General features: G+C 37.7%; 2 protein-coding genes across 5 annotated transcripts in view; one reads left to right on the top strand and one right to left on the bottom strand.

The window, feature by feature from the left end:
* The window catches only part of RNF13 (ring finger protein 13), a 200,087-nt gene extending 194,663 nt beyond the window's left edge, over positions 1–5,424 (top strand). For all 4 annotated transcript variants that reach the window (XM_015560888.1, XM_015560887.1, XM_006759084.2 and 1 more), the window contains 2 exons: positions 3,696–3,776; positions 4,028–5,424. In XM_015560888.1, coding sequence (XP_015416374.1) covers positions 3,696–3,776; positions 4,028–4,389 — 443 coding nt within the window. In that variant the 3' untranslated portion in view covers positions 4,390–5,424. The remainder of the gene's footprint in view (positions 1–3,695; positions 3,777–4,027) is intronic.
* A 2,696-nt stretch (positions 5,425–8,120) lies between these two features.
* PFN2 (profilin 2) overlaps positions 8,121–13,307 on the bottom strand; it is a 5,550-nt gene continuing 363 nt past the window's right edge. Inside the window, exons 2-3 of the mRNA XM_015560885.1 lie at positions 11,991–12,183; positions 8,121–9,784 (exon numbers count right to left, since the gene is read on the bottom strand). Of these exons, the coding sequence (XP_015416371.1) occupies positions 9,687–9,784; positions 11,991–12,183 (291 nt within the window). The 3' untranslated portion in view covers positions 8,121–9,686. The remainder of the gene's footprint in view (positions 9,785–11,990; positions 12,184–13,307) is intronic.

The raw sequence follows: 13,307 nt of genomic DNA, 5'->3' as shown, positions 1-13,307 counted from the left end.
GGTTAGCAATTATGGCTGCTCTCAGCCTTGCCCCCAGAGGCTCTGCCTCTGTGTCCCAGTAATAGCTGCAACCCCCCAGGAGAGAAAGCTGCCCTAGAGTTCTGAGCGATGCCAGACAGTCCCGCTTCTCCTGTTTGAGTCTGGGTCCCTAGAGACTTGCCCGGAACTGGAGCTCAGAGCCTGAGACTCCCTCCCGATTGAAAACGACAACCGTGCCCTCAGCCGCCAGCCCGCTCCGCATGCACTCCGCACCTTAGTATCTCACTTCCGCACTGCGCTTCCTCTGAGTCTCAGTGTTTTTCTCTTTCCTTCTAGTTGTAGAATTTCCACTCAGCCAGCTTTCCTGTGGTTCTGGATGATGTCCGTTTCGTCTTTTAGTTGTATTTTTGAAGTGGTTGTTCAAGGCAGCAAACTCTGGTGTTTACCTATGCCGCCATCTTGGTTTCTTCAAGGGCTACTGAATATTTAATTAAATCACATAACTACCCTAAGTACCACAAACGGGTTCAGGGTTCAATGGCTGTTGCCGCTCATTCCTTGTAAGCATATAGTTCATCTGATGGGACAGAAGCATACAGTTCATCTGCTGGGGTTATTAGAGAGCAGCCTCCTAGCCACAGCCTTCAGTGTATCATGTCATATGCCAGCATGTCCACTGGGCCAGTTTCATCAGGTAGAGATTGGTTAAGAGGCTGCATATGCACCAAACATTATGTAAAGTACTCTACTTGCATTATCACTTTTAATCCACAATAGTCCTAAAACATAGACATGTTAAAATGTTTTTCTTTGAGAATGCTGAACATATAGATGGTAAGCATCTTACACAATACATAGGTAATACATAACGCGATCAGGATGGGAACCTAGGCATTCTAACTTGTATTTTACCACTTCATCACCAGTCCAAGGTCATCAGAGTTAATTATCTCCAGAGCACTAGGCTTTACTTGGTCCATGACCAAAAATGACACCTTTGAATCTTGACCCGTCATCTTTAAAATAGTGCTGTGGCTTGAAAGTAAGGGAGATCAATATAAACCCATCACTTGGAATAATTCCAAGGATTCAGTGTCTCTGAAACCTCAATTCCATATATTTAAGACTAACCCAAATATTGTATTCCTGTATTCCTTTCCTATTGCTGTGGTAACAAATTACCACAAACTTAGTAGCTTAAAACAGCATAGATTTATTGTCTGTAGGTTAGAAGTGCAACACAGATCTCACTGGGCTAAATTTAAGGTGTTAGCATGGCTGCTACATTTTTCTTTTTCCCGGGGCTCTATGGGAGAATCAATTTCCTTGCCTTTTCCAGCTTGTAGAGGTCATCATATTCTGTTTTGTGACCTCCCTCCCTCCACCTTCAAAGCCAGCAACACTGCATCTTCCCGACCATTCATCCATAGTTACATTTCCCTGATTCTGACCTTTTCTGCTTCCCTCTTGCACTTTTAAGGACCCTGTGATTACACTGGGTCCACCTGGATAATGCAGGCTAACCTCCCTACCTTAATAATGCAAGGCTTAGACCTTCGGATCAGTCTGTTCCTGTTCAGTTGTATCAGCTGTTTTTTGTTTGTTTGTTTGTTTGTTTGTTTTTTTTAAATATATTTTATTGATTTTTCACAGAGAGGAAGGGAGAGAGATAGAGAGCCAGAAACATCGATGAGAGAGAAACATCGACCAGCTGCCTCCTGCACATCCCCCACGGGGGATGTGCCCGCAACCCAGGTACATGCCCTTAATCGGAATCGAACCCGGGACCTCTCAGTCCGCAGGCCGACGCTCTATCCACTGAGCCAAACTGGTTTCGGCATCAGCTGTCTGTTTTTAATGGACATTATCAAAAGTTATGTCTAAAAGCTTAATTTGTATGAGAAATCAGTCATGACTGAATTGTTTAATGTATTAAAAATGTAAATGGATCAACTGTATAATTAGATATAGAAACATTGGAGTCCTTTAATTTTTTAATAGTCTGAGATGGGTATAATCAGTTTCACCAAGTGCCACACACAAGGTTCTAACACAGAAGAACCTTGTATTTGTTATCTGATGTATCTGATACTGAACAAAAATTAGTAATTTTCATTGAAATTGTCTATGAGTCCTCCTGAATGTGTCATTTTGAATGACTGAAGGATGTCAGTGGGATTGTGTGTCATGTTCATCCAGCCCTGCTGTCCAGACACAGGCTTTCTTTCTAACATGTGTGAGGTGGGCACTGAATTTAACTGTTGTAAATGTTCCCTGAATGTTTTGTAAGTTTTTACCTAACATATTCATGTAAGAGAAAACACTGAGTTGAAAGCAGTCAAATGGTCACTGCCACTACACAAAAGCCACTATTGACTCAAGACTGTATGTGCCATATGATGTAAGACTGCCAGTTTCTTGTTTTTTTTTAAAATATATTTTATTGATTTTTTTTTTTACAGAGAGGAAGGGAAAGGGATAGTGAGTTAGAAACATCGATGAGAGAGAAACATCAATCAGCCGCCTCCTGGGGATGAGCCCGCAACCAAGGTACATGCCCTTGACCGGAATCGAACCTGGGACCTTTTAGTCCGCAGGCTGACGCTCTATCCACTGAGCGAAACCGGCTAGGGCACTGCCAGTTTCTTAAAAACTTACAACTACACTTAAATTCCAGAAAGAGCTATCCTATATAATAAAAGCCTAATATGCAAATCGACCGAACAGCGGAATGACTGGCAGAACGACCGGTCTCTATGATGCACACTGACCACCAGGGGGCAAACGCTCAATGCAGGAGCTCCCCCCAGCCTGCAGGCCCCAAGCCAGCCAAGGCAGGTGCCAGTGGGGGCCCCCCGGATCGCCCCACCAGTCGCCCAGCACAGGGAGGCAACTAGTAGTGGCAGCGGGGGGCAGGGCTGGAGTAGGCAACACCAGGCTGGCCAAGGAGGGTGCCCCCCCATCACCCAGCTGGTCTCCCCACAGATGGGACCTAATCACCAGCCAGGCCTTGGGACCTTACCCATGCACAAATTTTGTGCAATGGGCCTCTAGTGGATTAGTAAATGTTCATGATTTAAAGGTGTAAGTTCAACAATAAGAAATTTAAAAGGGCTGTGATTGATAATGATAAACACCATTTACTGAATGCCTTTGATTGCATTATCTCATTTCATTCTCACAATCCTACATGGTAAATGGAATCTTTGCTCAGATAAAAGAACTGGATGTCAAAGGCTAAGTAACTTACTAGGCAACACAGAACTGGCAAATGTTGGAACAGAGATTTGAAGCTCAATGTGTGTCTCATTTCAAATGTGTTTTTATTCACTACTATATATTTTTAATTATGTTTTAACATGTTTCCATTTTTACTTTAAAAAAAGGACAAAATGTCTGTGGCATAAAATATTTCACAACTAGCAACTGCGTAGTTATATAAAACACTAATGAAATTATTTTTATAAAATTTTTACAGAGGTAATCAAGGTAAACAAATATCTTTTAATTTCTTATTTTAGGTAAAATGTTATTTACATTAAAACTTCAGTTTCCTGAAGTTGAAGCAGGTCCTTGACAGAAAACCAAAGGTATCACTTAAAGACAGATAAATCAAAAGGCATTTAAAATAACTGACTGAGGAAAACCTAACTCGAAAAGTTAAGAATACTTCTCTACATCTTTTAATCAGTGTTATTTACTGTTTTCTGTCATAGGAGATGAATATGATGTATGTGCCATCTGTTTGGATGAATATGAAGATGGAGATAAGCTCAGAATCCTTCCCTGTTCTCATGGTATGAAAAATTACATACTGCTTTGAATTGACATAGTAAATTTATATTTAGGTTCAGTATTTAGAAGACAGAAAATAGTTATTAGCACACCATAAACCAGGCCCTGTACTAATCCCATTATAAAAATTTACAAACTTTTGTCCCTACATGATGCACATATAGATCAGAGTAAGATTAATAAACATGGTAAAATACTAAAAATGTTCGCAACCACAGTGTACTTCCTAAAGATGTGTATTTTACTTCAACAGCTTATCATTGCAAGTGTGTAGACCCTTGGCTAACTAAAACCAAAAAAACCTGTCCAGTCTGCAAGCAAAAAGTCGTTTCTTCTGAAGGTGATTCAGACTCTGACACAGATAGCAGTCAAGAAGAAAACGAGGTGTCAGAACATACCCCTTTACTCAGACCTTTGGCTTCTGTCAGCACCCAGTCATTTGGGGCTCTGTCGGAATCCCGCTCACATCAAAACATGACAGAATCTTCAGACTATGAAGAAGATGACAATGAAGATACTGACAGTAGTGATGCAGAAAACGAAATTAACGAACATAGTGTTGTGGTCCAGCTGCAGTCTAATGAACAGGATTACAACATAGCAAATACTGTTTAACCCAATCAGAAGATGATTGGGTTATTTCCCTTTAAATGTTTATTTAGGTATATAATTTGATTTTTTGCTCCCTTCACAGATTTCTGTAGAAATAACTTATTTTTTAGATTTCTACAGTTTAATCTTACTGAAAGTTGTTGTTTCTTTTTTAAATCTAGTATTTATCTGCAGGAGTGTACTTCATTTTACTAACAAGTAACAACAGACTGGTACTGTAACTCAAGCATCAAATCAACTCTTATTTTGGAATGAAATATAGCCAAAACATAAAAAAAAAAAAAAATTCAGTACAGCTTGCAATTAAGATCTAGATCACAGTATGCAAATTTTGTGCTTTGCACACAAGTCAGTGCTGTGGCCACCTAGTATTAGCTACGCCAGCTCTCATCTCCATAAAGCTACCTAGAGTTGTTGAGTTGGAATGTTTGTTCTGATATTACCCAAATTGCCATCATGAGGGAGAGGCAAGGAGGCAATTTAGCATTTTTCCTCCCATTGACACCAAAACTCAAAGCTGTCTTTATCCTTTCTATTCCCAAGTAGTCTTATCCTGAAAGGAACAGTCTATACTGGCGCAGATTTCAAGTTTTAAGGTTCTTAAGTACTATAGTGTTACGTATGAATTTGATTCATCAGCTAAAGTAATAGGTCACTGGACTTAACTTACTGAATTTCATATCCTTAAGGGTTTTATGTTGTGATCGAAGCAAAAAGGAAATGCTGTACAAAAATACCAAACTTCAGCAACTCTTAACATGCAGATCATATACCTCTCAATAAAGAGCAGCTATGCTGATTAGCGCTGCTAAACTATGTATAGAGGAAATTGTTCAAGTATTGGATTTGAAAATAATTGCTTATGTTTAACAGAATAATGAATGTAAACAATTTATGAAAAGCTAAATTATATTATACATCACTGTAACTATGTAGAAAATATAGACATATATAATCAAAATGCTACGAATTTTTATATAGCCTTGTATGAAGGGAGTTTGAATGTTAATAAACACGTTTTCCACTTTAAGAATTTTATTTGTTGTACTGAAATATTACCTACATTAGCCTTATTTTTATATACAGTGCTATAAAGGTATAATGATTATGATAATTTAGGTCAGATAAACACACCTTAGAATTTTATACAAGGTAACTAACTAAAGCAGTTAGGTAATTCCCCGTTTAAACGGCCGTCAAAATCATTCCAACAACTGGACATTTTGGTACCCTGTTGTAATTATGGTATAACCTTACAGTACACTGCTACACAGCTTCAAAAGGATAAATTACCTTGATACATCTGCATGGACATGGGAAATTGTTAGTGAACAAAAGCACATTAGAAAAGAATAACTATACTATGTACATGAGCCTTTGTTGTAAAAACAGAAAAATTACATATTTTAAAAGAAATGTAACACTATTGGGGGAATTCCATTTTCTGAATTTTGCTTTTTAGAAAAATTCTTGTAATTAACAAAAAAATATTTCTGCTTATGAAAAGAAAAACTTGAATTGTCAAGCTGATACCACCTCATCCCTCCGCCCCCCCTTTAAATAATGAAACACAGGCATGAGAAATAGAATATTAGTTTACTAGGATAGCAGAGCTTTGGAATTTGGTCATTTGAATAATTTCATTTAACCTAAGGTAGGGTGTGAGGATAAAACATTAAACTCAGTGTTTGGCACATAAACACACAATAAGTAATAGCTTTTATAGTTATTAAATAATAACATTTTTTTAAATGGGAAAAGTTAAGTCACTGTAATGTGTATTGGATACTGTATTCCCTCAGTTCTTAATCTACACTTCAGATCAAAGGACCTGGTTCCTTTAAATTTAAGTTAGGAGATTTTCTAAGGTAAAAATTACTTTTTTTAAATACTCCAAACTTACTTTTAGTTGTAAAATCTATGAAGTCTTAATTAAATTACTAGTTTTAATATTCAATTTAAATCTTTTATGTCTTCACAGTATACACAATTTTTTAAATAGGACATTAAATAAAAATCCAATTAAAAATTTTTCTGATTACAAAAGGACAGTCACCTGGAAACATACCCCAGAGATAAATTTATTTTGATATTCAGAAATATATATGTAAAATAAATCCATATTATATACTGTACTACTTATACTGTATGTAACATCTGTTTATATCCAAATTATTACTTAACATTCATTAGTGAGCATTTTCTTGTGTCATTCTTCAATGACTGGTTTATCCTCTGGACAGTCATTTACATAGCCCATAACCCTGAAAGTTAAATTTTGTAGCTTTCCAAGTTTAGCACTATAAGTAATGCTATGTGATGGATATTCTGGCATATGAGTTTGTATAGCTCCATTTCCTTAAGTTAAATTCCTAGAACTAAGTACAAAGCAAAGATACATGCACATGTTTTCAGAAGTGTTTTTCTAATGAAATTGTGTGTAGGGGGCCAATGTTTAGTTTCATTATTTACTTTTTTAATGATACAGATGCCCACTACTGTCTTCTACTCACCTACACACACCCCCAACACATCCCCTCACCTAACTTACAGGTTCATTCATTAAGGGTTTCACAATTCTGGTGCGACTTCCTAATCACCCCAATTCTTTACAACTCAAGTGTGAATGTATATTACCGTAAAATATCAAATCACTGCAACCCAACCACAAAATTTTCATTTGACCCACCTTTTGTTCCTAACAGAGATCTTAATGGGTCAGGAAGTTGAGGTTTTTGTTTTACAATTTCTAAGGTATGCCCACTCAACTACCAAAGTAGACCCAATCCCTGTCTTCTAAACTTGTACATCCTTGAGTGTACAATCAAATTCAGAACTCTTGCTTGACAACACTTCAAAGAAAAAACTTAAGTTATGCACAGTATATTCAATTAAGGCAAAGCGATTAATTCTCCTTCCCTAAGCCACTGTTTCTCAAAGGGTAGCACACAAGCTGCTTAAAGTGATTCAGACTGACTTGGCAATTGTTTCTAAATGATGATCGGGCTATGCATAATCTACATCTCTAGAGTAGAACTCGAGAGCCCAAAATCTGCATTATAAGCAGCTCCCAGTTCCACTCAGACTCACCAACTTTTGAGCATCCCTGCTCAGAGCCTGATAGTTCATGGTGATGATTTACCTAAATAGTATTAAACTAACAGAGTTACTAAGCTGCAATATATCTCAGGGACCTTCTGACCTCTGGGATTAAACTTGACTTATATAGCTATTGTGAACATGTCACTCCAAAGCCAGAAATGGCAAGAACATCCCAATCTTATATGCTGCCTAAGGAATGTCTTCTCTTATGTGAGAGTTCCAATGGGCTCACTGCAGTCTGCCAATACAGCCTCCAAACCTAAAGAAGTCATACAACAGCTCAACACAGAAGAATCCACAATGCAGAAACCCGTGTTGGTACTGGGGCCTTACTGCTCACTAGATTTCCCATCTAGAAACCAACAATACGTTAATTTTTTTCTCATAAGCCTGAAGATGAGCCTGAGATAACTAAAAACCATTTTAAAAGGTCAAAGACCATTAAAAATAAATTCCCAGCACTCATTTTATTTATAATAAATACTACAGGAAGTGGAATAGGCCAACAACCGAATCTTTCAAAAAGATTATATGCTTACAGCATCTTTTGGCCTATCCTGTATATTAGCATTGTGTCAAAAATCAACTTTAACAGTAAGCCAACAATTTATATAAACAACATGAGTCTAGAGTATTTGGTTGGAATAAATTTATTTCATCTGTCTGTAAACAAGGTGTTTAATAGTTATGGCATTTTTTAAAATGCATATTAAATCAGATGAGTTAGACTGTATCCCAGATGTAACAAAGTGCAGGGAAAGAAATGGACAAATCAGCAACAAGATTTGTTTTTAAATCTGTACATTATCCACAAGGCCCAAACAATAGAAGCAAATACTAGAATGTCCCTAAAGTAGTGCCATTCAAAAGAAACCTTTTATAGGTCAGTTAAAATCCATCTCACAATAGCAACAGTTCATTTTAACAATAGTATGGCACAGAATACATTTGAAAAAAATTCATCACAAGACAGCCACAATAATGCAACTTCATATAAAAACTTAAGCTGCAAATAAAAATTGGTCCTATGAAGAACAAACTGGACACACTCCAGATGGTTATGCTGGGACACCTAATGTCCATAATGGCAGCCTTTTACAATTTTACTAAAGAGTAGGTAGAGCTGGTGTGCAAAGAAAAAGATAGGAACAAAAATCTGAGCTACTGCAATGATGGAATGTCCCTGGGGATTCAACCAGTATGTTTATTGTGAGGTCATGGGAGGAAGTGCCTCTTGCTCTTGTTTTGCAGTTGCACTCTTAGTATGTCCTGTAGACACTATGAAAAAGGTTTGTCTACTCCAGTGCAACAACAATACTGAAAGCAAACTACTGCAGCTCTCAATAGTTCATCAACAAACAGGATTATTAATTGGTTAAATAAACCAGGCACTGCATAAAATAAGGTGGAAGCAAACCAAACAACTTATGTGCGAAGGGAGGGGGTGAAAAAAGACAAGTGAAGGAAAGATGCATGCACTTTTCCCTCCCAACCATGCGCTACAAAAGGAAGACTAAATGAGCTAAGTAAATGCTCAAAGTGCTGAAAAGACATTGATCAAATTAGAGATTGTACACCGGCACCTTGCTTATTATTAACTTATTTTAGTAATCAATATCCCATTAATTGCTAAAACAAAGTGATGCCCAACTTGGCATGCCCCCTCCCCCCAAATTTCAAGGTATCATGCAAATCATTGTTGTGCTGCAATTATGTTGCCAGATAAGGGTTGATTACATACAGTGGTTAACATACAAATAATCCATTGGGCAAATAGGAATCATGACATTAGAAAATAGGTAAAGAAAAATTAGCTACCACATAGTCTGGCAGCACTGTAACCATAATTGGGGTGGTGATGAAGACAGTTGCTAGGTAGATGGGGAGAGGCTGCTTACACATCAGACCGCCTCAGGTATAAAGCGAGTTCATATGCTTTCTTGTTAAGTGTGCCTCCGTGGACACCTTCCTTTCCCATGACTATAACCAATGCTGGAGTACACAAGGAAACAAAACAAAGTGAACAGAATTATTTAAGGGGGGAGGGCAGAAAGAAAGATACCTTTCCCCACTAACAGAGGGATACAAAGGAGACCAAGGTTCATACCCCATCACCTGCATTGCTAATAAAGTTTCCGGAATTAAGACTCGAGCTTATGCTAGGAAAGTTTACGAGCAATTCCCCTAATGCCTAGCAGCTAGAACCCAGAGTCTCTCAAGTATTTTGCCATTGAGTATGCCTTCTTATTCAAGCCGCCTCCATGGACCCCTTCTTTTCCCATTACAAAGACCAAGACTGAAAGAGAAAGAAGAAAAGGGTTTCAAAAGAAGGGTTAATTAAGAAAGTCACATAAGTTTTAGCAGACAGAACCCTAATTACTAAGTTAATATTAAGTTAGTTTTCCATGAACTGTCAAGCACTGAAGTCAACTAGATCTCCAAAAAGGAGAACTTTCAAACTAGTTATATACTAAAAACTATTAACTGCTTCTTGGAAGTCCAATCAATGCAGCTGCAGCGCTCTATAAAAATATCTTCACACTAGCTAGGGAAAAAGGAGTGTGATCATTTATCTTCTATTCTAGGGCAAAAAACTGCTCGTTAGTATGACAAAATATATTAGACTGGCCCTCCCCAAAAAACTTAAAAAAAAATTTAGGTGATTATTTTACAAAATTCTCCCAATTTAACAAGCTTGATTAAGGACAAACTATTAAGTCTTACCAGTGAGGTTAAATGTGTCTATTACCACTAGAGCAAGACCAAGACCAAATTTTAAATAGCATTTCCAATGCTATTCAGAAAAGATGAAATTAAGGTTTCTAAGGTGTATGCTTACTGATATCCTCCTCACTGGTCTAGCTTTATTTTTAATTGAGTCTAAAATCTTGAAATAGATTTACTATTTCCAACAAGATGATGAGGTTCAGATTTTACAATCACAGCCACTAGATGTCAGCAGTACTATATAGTATGAAAATCTCATTCCTGTTTTATGTCACATGGTTGATGCTTTTTAAGTTATCTGACCTCAGCTAATATTGAAAAAAAATGTCTATTACTTCAGTCACCTAATTTTTCTGTATTTATTTTTATATATTTTTATTGATTGATTTCAGAGAGGAAGGGAGAGGGAGAGACAGAAACATTAATGATGAGAGAGAATCACTGATCGGCTGCCTACTGCACACCCTCTACTAGGGATTGAGCCCGCAACCTGGGCATGTGCCCCTGACCAGAACTGAACCCGGGACCCTTCAGTCCGCAGGCTGACACTCTATCCACTGAGCCAAACTGGCTAGGACCACCTAATTTCTCTATGGAGCAATAGTCATAAGCATCAACTCACATCAGAATAAGAGTAACCTTTAGGACAGGGGTGGGCAAACTTTTTGACTCGAGGGCCACAATGAGTTCTTAAACTGGACTGGAGGGCCGGAACAAAAGCATGGATGGAGTGTTTGTGTGAACTAATATAAATTCAAAGTAAACATCATTACATAAAAGGGTACGGTCTTTTTTTTTTTTTTTTTTTTTTTTTAGTTTTATTCATTTCAAACAGGCCGGATCCGGCCCGCGGGCCCTAGTTTGCCCATGGCTGCTTTAGGATGATCACAGAGAGTTGGTAGGACCATTTCAGTAAATCACAGCTCAGGGGAGTTTCAAGTTCCTTCACATGGTAGATTTGGTCTTACTTAGACGTGCCAAGTCTGCTGTATGAGACTCATAAACCCTCTTTATTTACAAAATATTTACACAGGTTAATACATTTAAATATAGTTGTAAATCAATTGGATGCCATAATAAACCCCAATTTTGAAAGTTTTGAAAAAGCAATGAGACTTATTTTCTCCAATGTTGACAACAGTCAGGAAACACCAGAATTTCTGGGTCAAATATATAAATGAAATGTAATTTTCTACTTTTCCTATCTAAATCACAATCACATTTAGTCTTTGAAAATATTTTAGTAATGGGACAACTTACTCCAAAACCCTTATTCTAATTATTTCTTTTTTCCCTGCCATGTTTTTAACAGAAATATGAATCAATGTTAATTTTTCCATTTTTATGCTGAGCAATGAATGATTGAAATGTAAGCAAGAAAGAAAAGGAAGAGATCCAAAGGTCAAAGACTCAAAGGGAAGAAAGTAACCAAACAATCTGAGTGATTTAACAATCTGATTACACCATAAGATTATCATTGAACATGTCAAGCAGTTTGAGACAAATTTGGATTTTCAGTTTACTAAAGCTGAAACTGGAGAGTTGGTATGAATATTCTATTTTAGAATAAAGTCAAGATCTCAGAGGCTAGGCTGTATGTGCAGCTGCTGTAGAGTAAGTAAATTTAAAGCAGTGCCTCCCTTCAGTGCTGGGCAGTTCACAAAAACCATCTTAATAGCCATTATGGACTAACACTTTTATTCAAAATGTTAAAGAAACTGCTTAATAAGTTGTAATGTAACATGCAACTTTTAACAAAAGAGCGTCTTGCTTACCTCTGCCAGCTCTGCCCACTGCAACGTTGTATGTTGGCTCCCCACCTTGACTCTTTGTCCTGATGTCCATTGTGCAGTCACCATCCACATACAGACTGTCTCTGATCACTGAGCACTTCTTTGCGCCAAGAGTCAAACCGTTGGTAAAGAAACCTTCCCGATCTTTTCCTACAATCATATCTATTTCTACTGGCTGTCCCCCCCGCGCCCAAAAAAAAAAGAAAAAGAAAAAACACACATGAAATTAGTTAATTCTTTCAGGCCTCAATATAACAGGAAAGACTGTGTGCCAAGTTTTTACTACAAGACATCCACATTTCACTAACATAAAATCAAGTTTTAGTCTTTTCTAAAGAATAGCTTATTCCATATGATTACATGTTTCATATTAGATTTCACAGTGTAGTCTGCTAACTAAAGACCAGGCTATGAAAAGAATCTCAATTCACCCTATAAACTTTCAGCAATAGCCTATCATTACAGTAAGTTATGTTGCATCAAATTTAAAGTTGCTTGAAAGTTTCCTGAAATAAAACCTAAAGTCCATGCTTATAGCAGGTCTGTTCACTTCTACTCTGCTTCAAATAGCTTGACATGTCCCCACAAGTACGAACTTCAAACTCTAGAGCTCAGCGCATTCCCAAATTCGTATTTCCCTCCTATTTTCCTAGCTACTACTCTAACTTCCTTTCCCCTCCCACCTCAGTAATCAGTTTTTATTCCGGCAAATGCAAAGAAGATTCTGTCGGTAGCACAGCAGTAAGCAATGGTAAAAACAAAACAAAATAAAAAACCCTTCAGAAAACGGAGAGGGATTTGGAAAGAAACTGAGGTAGCCACCAGAATCGGAAAGGAGGAAAGGAGAAAACGTGCCTGCTAACATTCCATGAATAAGGAGGAAGGCGTCGCCCCCATCAGAACTGCAGAGTCATAGCAGGCCCCAGCCATTTCCAAGCACACTCCTGCAATCTTCCCAGCCAGACAGCGGGAACTCACACAAAAAATCAAAAAGACTGCAGAAAAGAAAGTTGATCACCAGATGCCAATTCTCTGTAAGAATTGTAGTCCACTGCAATGGGAGAACTTCAAGTACTAGCATCAAGGACTGAGTTCTACACAGTTAAGTCTGAAACCATGTTAACTAGTATGAGAATAATTAGTACCCTTAACAGGGGGCATGAATTTTAGCGTTTGTTGGGAAGGGAGCGTGAGGCCAAGAAACTAAGGAATGAATGGTCTCACTGACACGATCGTCACAATTTTGGAAAGAACCTTGTGCAGAAAGAGGCGAAACAATAAAGCAGCACTGGAGGCTTA

The sequence above is a fragment of the Myotis davidii genome, unplaced genomic scaffold (assembly GCF_000327345.1).
Source record: "Myotis davidii unplaced genomic scaffold, ASM32734v1 scaffold676, whole genome shotgun sequence".
NCBI lineage: Eukaryota > Metazoa > Chordata > Mammalia > Chiroptera > Vespertilionidae > Myotis > Myotis davidii.
Note: the sequence above shows the minus strand (reverse complement) of the source record. Positions and strands in the feature narration are given on the sequence as shown.